This window comes from Nesoenas mayeri (assembly GCF_963082525.1).
Source record: "Nesoenas mayeri genome assembly, chromosome: 28".
Classification (NCBI taxonomy): Eukaryota; Metazoa; Chordata; class Aves; order Columbiformes; family Columbidae; genus Nesoenas; species Nesoenas mayeri.
This window is the reverse complement of record NC_137558.1, coordinates 224,776-241,173: the sequence shown is the minus strand read 5'-3', so window position 1 is coordinate 241,173 and position 16,398 is coordinate 224,776. Positions and strand designations below refer to the sequence as shown.

Sequence of the window (16,398 nt, the reverse complement as noted above, 5' to 3'; positions counted from 1 at the left end):
CATCCTCATGCACGCTGTCCCCGTCCCCCGCCGCCCCAGCCCCGCTCCCCCCCCCAGCCGCCCCCGGCCCCTCTCTGGCCTCCCCCGCATCCCCCAAACACCCCAGTCCCCCCGGACCCATCGCACCCCCCGCCACTGCCTGAGGGCCCCCCCATCCTGCCTCCCCCCTTTACCCCCCCATCCTTGCTCAAAGCCCCCCCGGGGGGTCCCCGGCTGCCGCCATGTCCCGGCGGGGGGGGTTGGGTGTAGCAGGACGCCTGGGTCCCCTCGGCACTGGGTGGGGGTGCCGGTGTGTGTCCCCCCCCCGCCTTGATGCCGTCCCCGTGTCCACAGGCCGCTGTCATGGGGGGGGCAGAGCCATGAGCTGAGACCCCCCCGCCCCGCCCCCGCCGGGACCCCTGCCCGCCCCGAGGTGAGGGACTGGGGGGCATTGGGGGCACTGGGGGCACTGGGGGCACTGGGGGGGCTGGGGGCACTGGGGGCACTGGGGAGCGGGAGGGAGGGGGTGCAGCCATATGGGCACAGCAGAAATGGGGCGCTGGGGGGGCACTAGGGGCGCGGGGGGCACTGGTTTGTACTGGGGATGCCGGGTGCCCGTGGGAGGTGTCGGGGCCACTGGGGGGCGCTGGGACGCACCGGTTTGCGCTAGGTGGCGCCAGTTTGCACTGGGGGGCACTGGTTTGCACTGGGAGGTGCTGGAGGCAGTGGGGGCACTGGTTTGCACTGGGGGGCACTGGGCTGCACTGGGGGGCACTGGGAGGCATCGGGGGCAATAGGTTGCTTTGGGAGACACTGGGAGCTCTGGCTTGCACTGGTTTGCACTGGTTTGCACTGGTTTGTACTGGTAGCACGGGGCTGCAGTGGTTACACTGGTTTGCACCGGGATGTGCTGTGGGCGCTGGTTTTCACTGGTTGCTACTGGGGAAACTGGGAGTCATTGGGGGCAGTAAGTTGCACTGGGAGGCACTGGGAGCACTGGTTCGTACTGCTGCACACTGGTTCGTACTGCTGCACACTGGTTCATACTGGTGCACACTGGTTCATACTGGTGCACACTGGTTCGTACTGCTGCACACTGGTTCGTACTGGTGCACACTGGTTCATACTGATGCACACTGGTTCGTACTGGTGCACACTGGTTCGTACTGGTGTGCACTGGCTCATACTGGTGCACACTGGTTCATATCGGTGCACACTGGTTCGTACTGGTACGCACTGGTGCACACTGGCTCATACCGGTGCACACTGGTCTGTACTGGTGCACGCTGGCTCATACCGGTGCACACTGGTCCATACCGGAGCACACTGGTTTGTACTGGTGCACGCTGGCTCATGCTGGTGCCGCTGTCTCTCCCGCGGGGCCGCGGTGCTGCGCCCCCAGCCCGGCAGGATGCGGGGCGCCCCCCGGCCGCTGTGCCTGCTGCTGCTGGGCTCGGCCGCGCTGGCCGCCCTCCTGCTGCACCTCTGGGCGCCCAAGGGCCCCCCCAGCGTGGACCTGCGCCGGCCGCCCCCCCAGCGCCTGCTGCCCCCCCCCGCTGCCCCCCCCCGCCCGCTCCTACCCCCACGTCCCCTTCCGCCTCAAGGAGGAAGTGATGGAGTAAGGAGCGGGGGCGCCCGTGGGTGGGAACGATGTGGGGGTTCGTGGGGTGGGACCAATGGGGGGCACACATGGGGGGGGCTCCATAGGGTGGGGGGCACCCATGGGGTACGAGTACCCGTGGAATGGGGCACTCATGGGGTGGGGGCACCCGTGGGTTGGGGGCACCCATGAGTGGGGACACCTATGGGGGGAGCAGCAATGGATCTGGGGACCCATGGGGTGGGAGGCACCCACGGGGGGGAAACTCATGGAGTGGGGGGCACCCATGGAATGGGGTGCTCATGGGGTGAGGACACCTCAGGGTGGGGGACACCCATGGAATGGGGTGCTCATGGGGCGGGGGGGACCCATGAGGGGGGGCAACCCATGGACGGGGGCACCCAAGGGTGGGGAGGGGGACGCAGGACGGGTGGGGGGCTCCGGGGCACCCCCGGGAATGGGGCCGCCCTGGGCCGGTGGGGGGGGGGGCGTCCCCCGCGCCCCCCGTCGGTGACGCTGGGCGGGGCTCAGGCTGCTGCCCAGGAACGGCTGCTCGTGCGAGGGGGGGGGCGGCGGGGCTGGCGCTGCCCCTGCAGCGGCAGCTGTTCGGGACGGGCCCCCCCGTGGACTTCGCCAGCGCGTTCCCCCCCGGCGAGCGGCTCCGCGCCCAGCGCCTGCGCCAGCGCGAGTTCCAGAGCTACCGCCTGCGGTGAGCGGGGGCGCGGGGGGCGCGGGGACGGGGGCAGGGGGACATGGGGACATGGGGACACACGGGGACATGGGGACATGGGGGACAAGGGGGACATGGGGACATGGGGGACACGGGGTGACATGGGGGACATGGGGGACATGGGGGACACGGGGTGACATGGGGGACATGGGGGACATGGGGGACACGAGGGGACACGGGGGACCACGGGGGACACGGGGGACACGGGGGACACAGGGGGACACAGGCACACAGGGGACACGGGGGACACGAGGGACATGGGCGACACGGGGACACGGGGGACACAGGGGGACACGGGGAACATGGGGGGCAGGGGGACACGGGGAACATGGGGGACACGGGGGGACATGGGAGACACGGGTGACATGGGGGCACAGGGGACACGGGGACATGGGGGACATGGGGGGCACATGGGGGACAGGGGGACACAGGGGGCACGGGGGGACATGGGGACACGGGGGGCACGGCGCTGGGAGGGGTCCGGGGGCGTGGAGCCGGCGTTCCCGCTGCCCAGGGTGCAGAGCCCGGCCGACCGGCTGCTCATCGTCCCGGCCAACTCGCCGCTGGAGTACCCGGCGCAGGGCGTGGAGGTGCGGCCGCTGCAGACCGTGCTGGTGCCCGGTGAGCCGCGGGGCACCGCGGGGGGGACCGGGGGAGGGGAAGGGGTGGCCCCCGCGGTGTTTGGGGGCCGGCCCCACTCACCCCCTTCGTCTGCGACCCCCCAGGGCTCAGCCTGCAGGCAGCGGAAAGGAAGAGCTACGAGGTGAGGGGCGTGGCCAGGGCGGGGAGGGCGTGGTCAGGGCGTGGTCAGGGCGTGACCAAGGAGTGGTCAGGGTGTGTCAGGGTGAGTCAGGGTGGGGTCAGGGTGTGGTCAGGGTGTGACCAATGAGTGGTCAGGGTGGGGTCAGGGTGGGTCAAGGTGAGTCAGGGTGGGGTCAGGGTGTGGTCAGGGTGTGACCAAGGAGTGGTCAGGGTGGGGTCAGGGTGGGTCAAGGTGAGTCAGGGTGGGGTCAGGGTGTGGTCAGGGTGTGACCAATGAGTGGTCAGGGTGGGGTCAGGGTGGGTCAGGGTGAGTCAGGGTGGGGTCAGGGTGTGGTCAGGGTGTGGTCAGGGTGTGACCAATGAGTGGTCAGGGTGTGTCAGGGCGTGGTCAGGGTGTGTCAGGTGTGTCAGGGTGTGGTCAGGGCGTGGTCAGGGCGTGGTCAGGGTGTGTCAGGGCGTCGCCCAGGCGGGGGCGCCCCCGGCAGGTGCCCCGTGTCCCGCAGGTGAACCTGACGGCGTCGCTGGGCACGCTGGCCGTGGCGGGCGTGGTGGAGGGCGTGGCGCTGCGGGGGGAGGGGCAGCCCCGCCTGTCTCTGGCCGCCGCGCGCCTGGACCACCTGAACCGGCAGCTGCAGTTCGTCACCTACACCAACACGCTGTTCCACCCCGACACGGCCGACATCGGTGCGGGGGGCGGGGGGCAGAGGGACCGGGGGGGCGGGGGGCGGGATTTGGGGAGACGGGGCTGGAACCAGGAGGGTCCCATGGGCGACACCTGCGTGGGCGCAGGTTTCGGGGTGTCACGGGTGGGCCCTGGGTGGGTGCGAGTTTCAGGGTGTCACAGGTGGGTCCTGGGTGGGTGCAGGTTTCGGGGTGTCATGGGTGGGTGCGGGTTTCGGGGTGTCACGGGTGGGCCCTCGGTGGGTGCAGGTTTCGGGGTGTCAGGGGTGGGCCCTGGGTGGGTGCGGGTTTCAGGGTGTCATGGGTGGGTGCAGGTTTCGGGGTGTCCCAGGTGGGTGCCGGTCCCCGTGGGGTGTCCCCAGGTGGGCGCCCCCCCCAGCGCCCCGTGCCCCCCCAGTTCAGTTCTCCACTCCCGGCCACGTCGCCGCCTTCACCATCCGCATCCGGCACCCGCCGCCCCCCCGGCTGTACGGACACCCCCCCGGGGACGGCGACGGGGACACGGACAGGGACGGCGAGAGAGGTGAGGAGGGGGGACCCCGACCCAGTGCCCCGCGCGGCCGCCCGGTGGTCCCGGTGCGGGTGCCCGACCCCCAGCGCCGCGCGCCCCGCTCGCCCAGCCCCCGCTGCCCCCCAGCGTACAACGTCACCGCGCTGGTCACCATCGCCACCAAGACGTTCCTGCGCTACGAGAAGCTGCGCGGCCTCATCGCCAGCGTGCGCCGCTTCTACCCCGACGTCACCATCGTGGTGGCCGATGACAGCCAGCGCCCCGAGCCCCTGCGCGGCCCCCACCTCGAGCACTACCTCATGCCCTTCGGGAAGGTGCGGCCCCGGGGGGCTCCGCAAGGGCCGTGGGGCTGTGGGACCCCAGCGAGGGGGGACGTGTGGGGTCTGTGGGGCTGTGGGGCCCCAGAGAGGGGGGACGTGTGGGGTCTGCGGGGCTGTGAGACCCCAGAGAGGGGGGACATGTGGGGTCTGCGGGGCTGTGGGACCCCAGAGAGGGGGGACGTGTGGGGTCTGCGGGGCTGTGAGACCCCAGAGAGGGGGGACATGTGGGGTCTGCGGGGCTGTGGGACCCCAGAGAGGGGGGACATGTGGGGTCTGCGGGGCTGTGGGACCCCAGAGAGGGGGGACATGTGGGGTCTGCGGGGCTGTGAGACCCCAGAGAGGGGGGACATGTGGGGTCTGCGGGGCTGTGAGACCCCAGAGAGGGGGGACATGTGGGGTCTGCGGGGCTGTGGGACCCCAGAGAGGGGGGACATGTGGGGTCTGCGGGGCTGTGGGACCCCAGAGAGGGGGCACATGTGGGGTCTACGGGGCTGTGGGACCCCAGAGAAGGGGGACGGTGTGGGGTCTGCGGGGCTGTGGGACCCCAGGGACGGGGACCCTGGGGAGAGGGGACACGGTGGGGACAAGCAGGGTGGTGGGACCCCAGGGGCGGGGCACTGGAGACGGGGGACACGGGGGTCTGTGAGGTGGTGGGACCCCAGGGACGGGGACCCTGGGGAGAGGGGACACGGGGGGACAGGCAAGGGGGTGGGAGCGCAGGGGTGGGGGACACAGGGGGACAAGCAGGTCCCTGGGGAGGGGGGCACGCCAGGACCTGTGAGGGGACACGGGGGGTCCACGGGCTGGGGGGGGTGGCCACGGACGCCGTCCCGCGTGTCCCCGCAGGGCTGGTTCGCCGGGAGGAATTTGGCCATCTCGCAGGTGACCACCAAGTACGTGCTGTGGGTGGACGACGATTTCATCTTCACCCCCCGCACGCGCCTGGAGAAGCTGGTGGACGTGCTGGAGAGAACCAGCCTGGACCTGGTGGGGCCCGGGGGGGGGGCCGGGGGGGCCCGGGGGACACCGGGGGGCTCCAGGTCCCCAGGCGCTGGGGGGGGGTCCCGATGTCCCATGTCCCCAGCACCAGGGGAAGGTCCACGTCCCACGTCCCCAGTGCACAGAGGTGGGGGTGTCCCGGTGCCCCCCAGTGTCCCCAGCGCAGAAGGGGGGGCTCCCAGTACCCACCAGTGTCCCCAGCGCCAGGGGGTGGCCCCAATGCCCAGAACTGGGGGGGAGGGAGGCGTTCCAGTGCCCCCCAGTGTCCCCAGTGCTGGGGAGTGTCCCTGTGTGTTCAAGTGCTGTAGGCGGCTGACGCTGAGGGGTCCCGGGGGGGTCCCAGAGGGTCCTGGGGCTGCACTGGAGGGTCCCGGGGGGCACTGGGCGTCCCGGGGCTTTCCCAGTGCTGTCGGTGGGTGATGCTGGGGGTCGGGGGGTCCCGGTGCCGCTCTGGGGGGACTGGGGGGGTTCTGGTGCTGCTCTGGGGGGACTGGGGGGTCCCGGTGCCGCTCTGGGGGCGCTGGGGGTCCCGGTGCCGCTCTGGGGGGACGGGGGGTCCCGGTGCCGCTGTGGGGGCGCTGGGGGTCCCGGCGCGCGCTGCCAGCCCCCGGTGCCCCGCAGGTGGGCGGCGCGGTGCGGGAGATCACGGGCTTCACCACCACGTACCGGCAGCGGCTGAGCGTGCGCGGGGGCGGCGCGGGGGGGGACTGCCTGCGCACCCAGCCCGGCTTCCACCACCGCCTGGCCGGCTTCCCCGCCTGCGTCGTCACCGACGGCGTCGTCAACTTCTTCCTGGCGCGGACCGACAAGGTCCGGCAGGTCGGGTTCGATCCCCGCCTGCGCCGGGTCGCGCATCTCGGTGAGGGGGGCGGGGCTCTGGGGGTGGGAGGGGTCGGGGGGACCCCGGGGGTGCTGAATGATGAGATCCTGGCGGGGGGGGGGGACGCTGAGACGCTGGGGACACCCCCTGGGTCAATATCGGGGCCGAACGGGGGCTTGGGGGGGTGACACCGCGGCCAAAGGACTGAGCCGGTTTTGGGGTGTGTCCCCCAGAATTCTTCATCGACGGGCTGGGGGTGCTGCACGTGGGCTCGTGCGAGGACGTGGTGGTGGATCACGCGTCCAAGCTGGCGCTGCCGTGGCGGCGGCCGGAGGGCGAGCGGCAGTACGCGCGGTACCGCTACCCGCCCCCCCGCGACGACAGCCTGCGCGCCAAGCAGCGCCTCTTCTTCTTCAAGAACCGCTTCAAGTGCATGGCCGGAAACTAGCGACCCCCCCGGACAGCGCGGAGGGACAGAGCTGGGGGACCCCCCACGGGACACCCCTGTGGGTCACCCCCACGGGACACCCCCACGGGACCCCCCCATGGGACACCCCCATGGGACACCCCTATGGGTCACTGAGGCTCAGTCCTGGGGGACACCCCCATGGGCCACCACGGGCCACCTCATGGCCCCCCGGGACTGCAGCCACCCTGGAGCACCCCCACCCCACCCCCCCCCCGGCGTTTTTAGCTCTTTTGTACTTTGGGGGGTGGAGGGGACGCGGACCCCCCCCAGGGGACCCAGGTGTCCGGGTGTCCCCCCTCCTTTTTGATCCCCCCCCAGTTTTCTACTGTACAGCCCCCCCCTCGCGCTGTCGCCAGGATTTTTGTGCCAAGTCTCGGCCCCGCCCCCCCGGGACCCCCCCGAGGCCGGGCTGGGGGAGGGGCTGGGGGAGGGGCTGCCCCGCCCCCCCCGCCCTTTTCTACCCAATGGATGGTGAGATTTTAACCAGACCGAAATCTGCCTCTTTCTTCAGCAAAATAAATGAGGGAGGGGGGGGGGGCCCCACCCCGTCCAGGCCACGCCCCTGCATGCATTAACCTCGCCCCTTTAAGCTCCGCCTCCTTCTTCAAGCCCCGCCCATAGCCAACCCAGCACCGCCCTATCAAACCACCCCACTTCTTAACCCCGCCCCTTTCTACCCCGACCACGCCCATCTTAGCCACGCCCTTCTTCAAGCACCACCCACTTAGCCCCACTCCCTTTGTTCAAGCCCCACCCAAACTCTTCTTCGCCCCGCCCCTCGACGACCCACCACACCCACCTTAGCCCCTCCCGTTTCCTCAGCCCCACCCCTTTCTGTGACCCCCGCCCACACCCCCTTAGCCACGCCCCACACTTTAAGCACCGCCCATCTTAGCTCCGCCTCCTTTCTTTAAGCCCCGCCCCACCACACGTGTCCACTCCCGTGGGGGTCCCGTGGGAGGGTCCCAGGGTGGGTGTGGTCCCAGGGTGTGGCTGCGATGTTGGGCGGGGCTATAGGGTGTGGGGGGCGTGGCCTGTCTGGGTGTGGCCCCCCAGGGGCGTGGCCTGTGATGAAGAGGGCGGGGCTTATCCCTTGGACCCTCCCCCGTCCTTGAGTCCCTCTGTCCCCATTCCTGCCCCCCGCTGTCCCCAGGGGTTCGGGGAAACCGGGGGGTCACACACCCCAGGCCCCCAGAGCCCCCCCAGAGCCCCCGCCAGCGTTGCATATTTTTATTGGATCAAAGTTACAGAGATGGGGGGAGGGTAAAATAAAAAATAAATAACCCCTTGTCCCCCCGAGGGCGCCGCCCCCCCCCCGGGGCGCTGGGGCACAGGACCCCCCAGCCTGTCCGTCTGTCCTGGGGGGCTGCGGGGGTTTATGTACAGAGTGACACCGTCCGTCTGTCCATGGGGGGGTGGGCGGCACCGCGCCCCCCCCCGGCCCTGGCAGCAGGCGGGGGGGCCGGTGGGGATGGTCCCGGGGTCCCGGCGCCCCCGCTCAGTCCTCGGTGATGCCCTTGGCCCGCAGCTCCTCCTGCACCCGCGCGAGGTACGTGGGGTCGGGGTACCCGAACCTGGGGGGGGGGGCGGGTCAGTGTGTGCACCCCCGGCGGGGTGCTGCCCCCCAAACCTGCCCCAGAGATGTCCCCCCCACCCCAGGGACGGTGCCCCCCCTGAATCCAGGGGTGTCCCCCCCACCCCAAACAGGTGTCAGGGACAGTGCCCCCCCAGCCCCCCAAAACCTGCCCCAAGGATGCTCCTTCCACCCCCCCAGCCATGCCAGGGATGATCCCCCGCCATGGGTGTCCCCCCATCCCAAACGGGAGCCAGGGACGGTGCCCCCCCAGCCCCCCAAAACCTGCCCCAGGGACGCTCCCTCCACCCCTGGGGCTCCCCACCCCCCTCCCAGGGTTGCACCCGCCCCGCCCCCGCACCCCCACGCACAGCTGGGCCCCCCCGCTCCCCCACGCACGGTTGGGCCCCCCATGCACAGCTGGGCCCCCCCGCTCCCCCACGCACAGCTGGGCCCCCCCACGCCCATGCACAGCTGGGGACCCCCCGCACCCCCCGCACAGCTGGCCCCCCCCACGCACAGCTGGGGCCCCCCCGCGCAGTTGGTCTTGTGGTGGATGTCGTTCCAGGTGATGACGTTGGCGCGGCCCGTGGTGAGCGAGGTGCCCACGGTGAAGGTGAGGCGCTGCGCGAACGCCTTGCGGAACAGCGCCAGCACCTTGTTCCCCTCGGGGCAGTCGGGCAGGTACGCCACGCGCGTGGTGCCGGGGTAGCGCACGCCCGGGTTCGGGTGCTCCGCCTGCGGGGCAGCGCCGCGCTGGGCCCGGGCGGCACGGGGGGGCACGGGGGGGCGCCGGGGGGGGGCACCCAGGGGGTTTGGGGACATCCAGGGGGGGTGGCGCACCCAGGGCGTTTGGGCACACCCAGGGGTTTGGGGGCACCCGGGGGTTTGGGGGCACCCAGGGGGGTTGGGCACACCCAGGGGTTTGGGGGCACCCGGGGGGGGGTGGAGCAGCCGGGGGGGTTTGGGGGCACCCAGGGGTTTGGGGACACTCGGGGGGGTTGGAGCACCCGGGGGGGTTGGGGGGCACCCAGGGGTTTGGGGACACCCGGGGGGGTTGGAGCAGCCGGGGGGGTTGGGGGGCACCCAGGAGTCTGGGGGCACCCGGGGGGGTTGGGCACACCCAGGGGTTTGGGGGCACCCAGGGATGCCGGGGTGATGACGTTGAGGTGGGACACCCGGCAGGTTTTGGGGGAGCCCAGAAGAGGTTTTAGGGTGCTCAGGGATGCCTGTGGCACCCAGAAGGGCCTGAGGACACCCAGGGGTGCTGGGTTGGGGCACCCAGCAGGGTTTGGGGGTGCCCCTTACACCCGGTTGGGTTTGGGGTGCCCAGAGGTGCCCATGACACCCGTCAGGGTTTGGGGTGCCCAGGGGTGCCAGGAACACCCAGCAGGGTTTGGGGGTGTCCATGACACCCATCAGGGTTTAGGGGTGCACTCAGGGTACAGAGACGGGTTGGGGGCACCCAGGAATGTTTTGGGGTACCCAGGGGTGCCCATGACACCCAGCAGCGTTTGGGGGGCGCCCAAGGCCACCAAGGCCACAGAACTGAAGCGCAGCACCCAGCGCCCTCCGGTGGCACCCACGTGGGACCAGAGCCACCCGCCAAGATGTGGGGGTGCTCATGACACCCGTCAGGATTTGGGGGTGCCCGTGACACCCATCAGGATGTGGGGGTGCCTGTGACACCCGTCAGGATGTGGGGGTGCTCATGGCACCCGTCAGGATTTGGGAGTGCCCATGGCACCCGTCAGGACGTGGGGGTGCCCGCGGGTGCCCATGGGGATTTCGGGGTGCCCGGGCCACAGGCGCGAGCCGTGACGCCCACCCCCTCCCGCGCCGCCCGGCGGCACCAGCCGCAGGAGCGACCCCCGAACGCAGCGCGGGGTCCCGTCTTACCCCTTGGACGCCGGGCGGGAAGACGTACTGGATGATGATGGTGCCGAAGCTCTCGTAGCCGGGCAGCGGCAGCCCCGCGTCGCGCGTCACCAGCATGCGCCCGTTGGGGGGCTGGTTGCCCACCAGCGTGCCGTAGAAGCGGCCGCACATGGGGCAGGCGGTGCGCACGGCCAGCGCCCGCGTGATGCAGTCCTCGCAGAACGAGTGCCGGCACTTCTCCAGCGTCTTCATCTTCTGGATCTCGCCGAGGCAGATGGGGCACTGCCGCTCCGGCTCCTCGTCCCGCCACGACGGGCCCCCCCCGCCCCCGCCCCCGCCTGCCGCCGGGGCGCCCCCCCGCCCGCCCCCGGGGCCGCCGCCGGGCTCCGGGACGGCGCCGACGCGCCCGAGCAGCTCGTCGTGCCGCTGGCTTTTCTTCTTCAGCTCCTTCTCGGTCTCTTTGAGCAGAGCCTTAAGGGCCTTGCGGGCCGGGCAGAGCCCCCCCGGGGGGCCGGGGGGGGGCACGAAGAGCTGCAGGACGTAGATGTCGGAGGTCTCGCCGTCCACCATGATGGTGACCTTGGTCTCCTCCTTCAGCCGCGCCAGCTTGGCCGGGCTCTCCTTGGTCAAGAAGTCCCAGACGCGCTTGGAAACGGTCACTTTGTTTTTGGTGGCCCCCCCGCAGGAGGACATCCTGGAGAGGACAAAGGACACTGCGGGGGGCCCCCGGGGGGGGGTTAGGGGGACACGCTCCAGGTGTCCCCCAGTGTCCCCGGGGTGTCCCCACCGCGCTGAGGGGACGTTGCGGCCAAGGCAGCACCTCGGGGACCCAACCTGCACCCTCCTCAGAAACCGAGCGGGACAAACCCGTGGGGGTGGGGCGAGGGACCCCCCAACGCCCGTGGGATGTGGGGGGGACATTTGCCCACCCAAGCCTCAAACCCGCCCCTCCCATCAAAAAATGAGCAACCCAAGGGGGGTCACAGCCCCCAAACCGCCGGGGGTGATGAGGTTTGGGGACCCCCCGCCCCCCCAGCGCAGCTCCCCCGTCCCAGGAGGAGAGGGGGGTCCCCACAGCCGGGGGGTCCCCAGCCCGGGGTGACACTCACCTGGCGAGCCCATGGGGGACAACACGAGCCAGAGGCGCCAGCGGGTCAGCGGAGCCACGAGCCGCAGGCTGGGGGGACACGGGGGTCACACGGTGCCCCCCGCACGATCCCCCCCCAGGACACCCCACAACAACAACAACAACAACAACAACAGCAGCAGCAGCAGCAGCAGCAGCAGCACAACCCGCCCCCCGGTGTCCCCGGGAGACCCACAGCAACAAACGGCCCCGGTGCCCCGAGCAGCGGGAGGGGGGCACAGGCTCCTCGGCCGCCCCCACACGCTTCCCAGCCCCGCAAAGCCCGTCAGCCCCCCGGGGGTGTTTACCCGTCCCGCCATGGGGGCCCCACTGCTGCTGCCCCCCCGAGCCTCCCGGGGTCTCCACGCGGGGACGGGGGCGCGGGCAGGATGGGGAGCGGCCGGGCCGGGGCGCGGGGGCCGGAGCGGGCCCGGGGGGTGGGCGGGAACGAGGTCCGGATGATGCCCGGGGGTCCCAGGCGGGGAACGACAGGCCCGGGGGGCTCCGGGCGGGCGCAGCGCCCGTTCCCGGGGGTCGCGGTAGGCCCGGGGGAGGCCGGGCCAGGCCGAGGGGGCAGGCCCGGGGACGCCGGGCCCGGTGGCGCCGGCAGCGGGGCAGGAAGGGTCCCCCCGCCCCCCCCCGGACCCACCATCGCCGGGCGGCCGGAGCATGGCGGGGGCGGCGAGGCGGGGGCGGCGAGGCCGGGCGGCGGGCGGCGGCGGCGGCGGCGGCGGCGGGGCCGGGCCCGGAGCCGCCGCGTGTCACGTGATCACGCGGGGCGGGGCCGCCATGGCAACGGGGCGGGGGCCATGGCAACGGCGCGCGGGAGGGCGGGGCTGGGGACGGAGCACCGGGCCCGTCGCCATGGGAACGGCGCGTGATGGAGAGGCGTGGCTGGAAGAATGGGGCGGGGCCAGGGGAAGGGGCGGGGCCATAGGAAGGGGCGGGGCCGGGGAAGGGGCGGGGCCAGGAGTCCCCAGTACATGGCGCGGGCCCGGAGGGTTCCGGTTACCGGGGGTTCCCGGGGTTCGAGGCGGCGCCGGTAACGGGCAGAGCCGGGTCTGGTTCAATAATTTATTTCTCAGGACACAGTGACGGGAAAACCCTCCGGTGCGGGGGGGCCGCTGGTAACACGGGGTCGGTCACCCAGGGCCCCATGGGAACTGGGGTCCCCCCGGGGAGCTGCTCTAAGGGAGGGGGCTCGGGTGACCCCCGGGGTCCCATATTGGAGGGGAACAGGGAATGCCCCCAGCCCCCCAGCCCGGCTCAGAAGGGAGGGGCAGCACCCCTGCCCCCCCTTACCCTGGGGCAATTAGTGTTTAATTGTCCCGCCCTGCCTGGGGAAGGGGGGGGCGGCAGAAGAGTCCCGGCTGCCCTTGTGTTTGGGGGGAGCCCCAGATCCCCCCTGGTGAGGGGGCAGAGCCTGACCCCCCACCAGACCCCCCCTGGTGAGGGGGCAGAGCCTGACCCCCCACCAGACCCCCCTTTAATAAAGTTAAGGCACTTGAGGAGCAAAAGCCCAGGAGGGGGGACTGGGGGCTGCGCACACCGAGGGGGGGCAGCACATCCTGGGGGGGCTCTTGGTCCAGGGGGGTCTCTTGGTCCAGGGGGGGCCCCCTAAGCAAAGATGTTGGTGATGAAGTCGAGGAAGCGCTTGGCGTATTGCTCGGGGTGCACCGTGGAGATCTCCGCTCCGGCCTGGGGGGGACGCGGGGTCAGACCCCCCAAACACCACTGACCGCCCCACGGTGCCCCCCAAACACCACCGACCCCCCCACGGTGCCCCTAAACACCACCGACCCCACCATCACCCATCACCAACCCCGCAAAAACAGGCAGCAGAAGAAACCCCCCCAGTGTCCCCCCCATCCCCATCCCCTCTCTCGCACCCCAACAAGGCTCTAACCAGCCCACCCCCTAAGAAACAAGGGGGACACCCCCTGCTAACCCCCCTATAAACAAGGGCCCCCCCCGCACTCCCCCCGCCGGGGGTGCCCCCTCACCCCGTGTTTGACGGTCTTGGCCGCGTGCGCCGCCTTCTTGCGGGCGTCGTACTGGGTGAGCACGTCGATCAGCCCCATGAAATACACCTCGCGGCGGGGGGCGTCTGCGGGCGGGGGCGTCAGCACCCCGGGGCGTCAGCACCCCGGCCCCCCCCCCCCAAACCCCCCCGCTCACCCTCGGCGCCGCGCAGGGCGTAGACGTCAACGGAGGGGTCGAAGTCGCCGGGGCCGAGGGGGCGGTGGGAGTTGAGGTAACTGCCGATCCCCTCGGGGGAGGTGCCGTAGGAGCCCCCCCCCCAAACTGGGCCCCCCCCCGCCTCGTCACCCCCCCCTGTGGCCCCCCCGTCATCTTCCTCCACCTCCTCGTCCTCCTCCTGCTCCGCCCGCCCCACCTCATGGATGCCCAGGAGGAGACTGTAATCCATGATCTTCAGCTGCACCAGGAACTGCGGGGGGGCAACGAGAGGTTATTTGGGGCTGGGGGCACCCTGATGGGCGGGGGGTGCATCCCGCCCCCCGTAGCCCCCCAGTTCCCCCACCTCCACATCCCTCTTGAGCTTCTCCATGAACTCCCTCTGCGCCTCCTCGCCCACGTAGACCTTCTCGTTCTTGTTCAAGAAGTCCACGTCCTTCAGGGTGGGCAGGTCCTTGCCCTGGGGGGGGCAGCACCCCCGGAAATATCAATTTGGGGGTGGGGGCAGGTAGGGGTTCCCCAGGAATGAAGGGGACACCCCCAAAGCAGAGGACGCGTGTAGCGGTCAAAGGGTTGGATCTCCTGTGTTGGCCTTGTTAGGGTAACGAGCCAGCGTTATGGGGGGCAGGTAATGAGCTGTTATTATTGGGGGGGGTAATGAGGCCTGGAGACCCCCCCCTCAAATTTTGGGGGGGTCACAATGCCACCCCAACCCCAGTACCTTCTCCTTGTCACTGGCTTCTCGGGACACAAGTGAGCCCTGGAAAGACACGGGGTGGGAATCAGAGGTGACAGGAGGTGACAGGGGGGTCCCGTCCCCCGGAGGGGTCTCAGGTTTGGGAGGGGGACACCCCGGTACCTTCAGGTCGTATTTCCTGTGGACGGGGAGGCGGTGGCTGAACGTGTTCCTCATGGCCAGCAGGTAGGTCTCCTCGCTGTCCACGCTCACGCGGTACATGCCCAGGAAGCGCGGCAGCAGCGTGCTCCCGTGGCACTGCACCACGTACTGCGGGGCGGGCGCCCGCGCGACACCCGCGCTGCAGGACACGCCGCGGGCCCCGCGCCCCCCGCGGCCCCCACGGCCCCCTGCGCCCCCCGCAGCCCCCCGCGCGACACCCGCGCTGCAGGACACGCCGCGGGCCCCGCGCCCCCCGCGGCCCCTGCGCCCCCCACGGCCCCCCGCGCCCCCCCGCGCGACACCCGCGCTGCAGGACACGCGGCGCGCCCCGCGGCCCCCACGGCCCCCTGCACCCCCCGCACCCCCCCCGGCGACACCCGCGCTGCAGGACACGCCGCGGGCCCCGCATCCCCCCGCGGCCCCCACGGCCCCCTGCGCCCCCCGCACCCCCCCGCGTGACACCCGCGCTGCAGGACACGCCACGGGCCCCGCGCCCCCCGCGGCCCCTGCGCCCCCCGCACCCCCCCGCGCGACACCCGCGCTGCAGGACATGCCGCGGGCCCCGCACCCCCTCGCGGCCCCCACAGCCCCCTGCGCCCCCGCAGCCCCCCACGGCCCCCTGCGCCCCCCGCACCCCCCCGCGCGACACCCGCGCTGCAGGACACGCCGTGGGCCCCGCGCCCCCCGCGGCCCCCCACACCCCCCCACGGCCCCCGTGCCTCCCACACCCCCCCGCACTCCCTGCGGCCCCCATGCCCCTCGCAGCCCCCATGCCCCCCGCAGCCCCCTGCACCCACCACGCCCCCTGCAGCCCCCGTGCCCCCCCGTACCTGGTGGTAGTGGGACAGGAGGTCGTGCACGTCGGCCACGTCCTCGCTGGAAAGCTCCTTCAGCACCAGCGTGCGGTCGGACGAGAGGAGGAAGCGCCGGTCGCTGCCCTCCCAGTGCGGGGGGCTCCGCGTCAGCGACACCTGTTTTGGGGGACGCACAGCGACGTGGAGCTCCAGGGGGGGGACGCACAGCGACGTGGAGCTCCAGGGGGCCCCTAAAGCGGGGACAACCCCCCCAGGGGGCGTCCCCCACCTGATAGTCCTGGTCGTCGATGCCGAAGCGCTCGCGGAGGTTGCGGAAGACTTGGGGACAATATTCCTTGAACTTGAAGTGGCTGGGGAGGTTCTCCCTGGGGGTTCGGGCAGAGCGTGAGACACCGGGGGCCGCCCCCCGGCCCCCCTCCGAGCCCCCCCTCACCGGTTGAAGAGGTGGTTGTGACCTTGATTTTGGAGCTGGCTTTGAAGTCGTCGGGCAGCAGCATCACGGGCAGCGGGACCTGGCTCAGCTCGCCGATCTGCGGGGGCGGGGACCCCAAAACCGGGGACAACCGGGGCCGTTACCGCACACTGCGGGGTCCCGGGGGGCAGTCCCGGTAACGGCGAAGAGCCGGAGGGTTTTGAGGGGGGTCCGGGGGGGGTCCCGGTACGGGGGGGCAGAGCCGAGGGGTCCCGGGGGGGTCCCGGTAAGGGGGCAGAGCCGAGGGGTCCCGGGGGGGCCGGTAACGGGGGCAGAGCCGAGGGGTCCCGGGGGTCCCGGTAACGGGAGGAGCCGGTTCCGGTTCGACAGTTTATTTTCTCACGGCTTCCGGTGCCCCGGCCGCGGGTCCCGGGGATGCCGAGGCCCGGCCTCACCTGGTGGTTGACGCCCCAGGCCAGCACGGCCAGCAGCGGGTCGGCGGCCCGCGGCACCTTCACACCGCTGCGGCACGAACCGCTTCTGCTTCTTCTTGGTCTTCGTGCGCGGCGCCGCGGGCCCGCTCGCTGCTGGCGCCGCCGCCGCCATGGCCGCCGCGCTTCCGCCCGCCC

General features: G+C 71.8%; 3 protein-coding genes across 4 annotated transcripts; 1 reads left to right on the top strand and 2 right to left on the bottom strand.

Moving 5' to 3' along the window:
* Positions 1–350: 350 nt before the first annotated feature.
* B4GALNT1 (beta-1,4-N-acetyl-galactosaminyltransferase 1) lies at positions 351–6,850 on the top strand (the record flags this gene model as incomplete). The annotated part of the gene is made up of 11 exons (XM_080360537.1): positions 351–412; positions 1,382–1,597; positions 2,176–2,288; positions 2,824–2,930; positions 3,035–3,072; positions 3,575–3,755; positions 4,150–4,299; positions 4,390–4,577; positions 5,430–5,570; positions 6,204–6,441; positions 6,636–6,850. The coding sequence occupies exons 2-11, from the start codon at positions 1,391–1,393 to the stop codon at positions 6,848–6,850; spliced, it is 1,578 nt and encodes a 525-aa protein (XP_080216663.1). The 5' UTR covers positions 351–412; positions 1,382–1,390.
* Positions 6,851–8,086: 1,236 nt separating this feature from the next.
* Positions 8,087–12,496, bottom strand: DTX3 (deltex E3 ubiquitin ligase 3). Of its 2 annotated transcripts, none has more exons than XM_080360456.1 (5): positions 12,461–12,496; positions 11,432–11,499; positions 10,344–11,035; positions 8,965–9,182; positions 8,087–8,445 (listed from the first exon to the last, which is right to left on the bottom strand). In XM_080360456.1, exons 2-5 carry the CDS (start codon positions 11,442–11,444, stop codon positions 8,370–8,372), a joined length of 999 nt encoding a protein of 332 aa, XP_080216582.1. In that variant the 5' UTR covers positions 11,445–11,499; positions 12,461–12,496; the 3' UTR covers positions 8,087–8,369. The 2 variants fall into 2 exon arrangements, with proteins under 2 accessions (XP_080216582.1, XP_080216581.1); XM_080360455.1 differs by lacking the exon at positions 12,461–12,496 and adding an exon at positions 12,098–12,222.
* Positions 12,497–12,514: 18 nt separating this feature from the next.
* PIP4K2C (phosphatidylinositol-5-phosphate 4-kinase type 2 gamma) lies at positions 12,515–16,397 on the bottom strand. Its single transcript, XM_080360691.1, is given in 12 exon segments — positions 12,515–13,146; positions 13,452–13,555; positions 13,627–13,897; positions 13,991–14,104; positions 14,366–14,404; positions 14,504–14,650; positions 15,373–15,513; positions 15,626–15,722; positions 15,791–15,809; positions 15,812–15,887; positions 16,225–16,287; positions 16,289–16,397. Coding segments are annotated over 12 exon segments (1,239 nt in total). The 5' UTR covers positions 16,376–16,397; the 3' UTR covers positions 12,515–13,065.
* Between the last annotated feature and the right edge of the window lies 1 nt (position 16,398).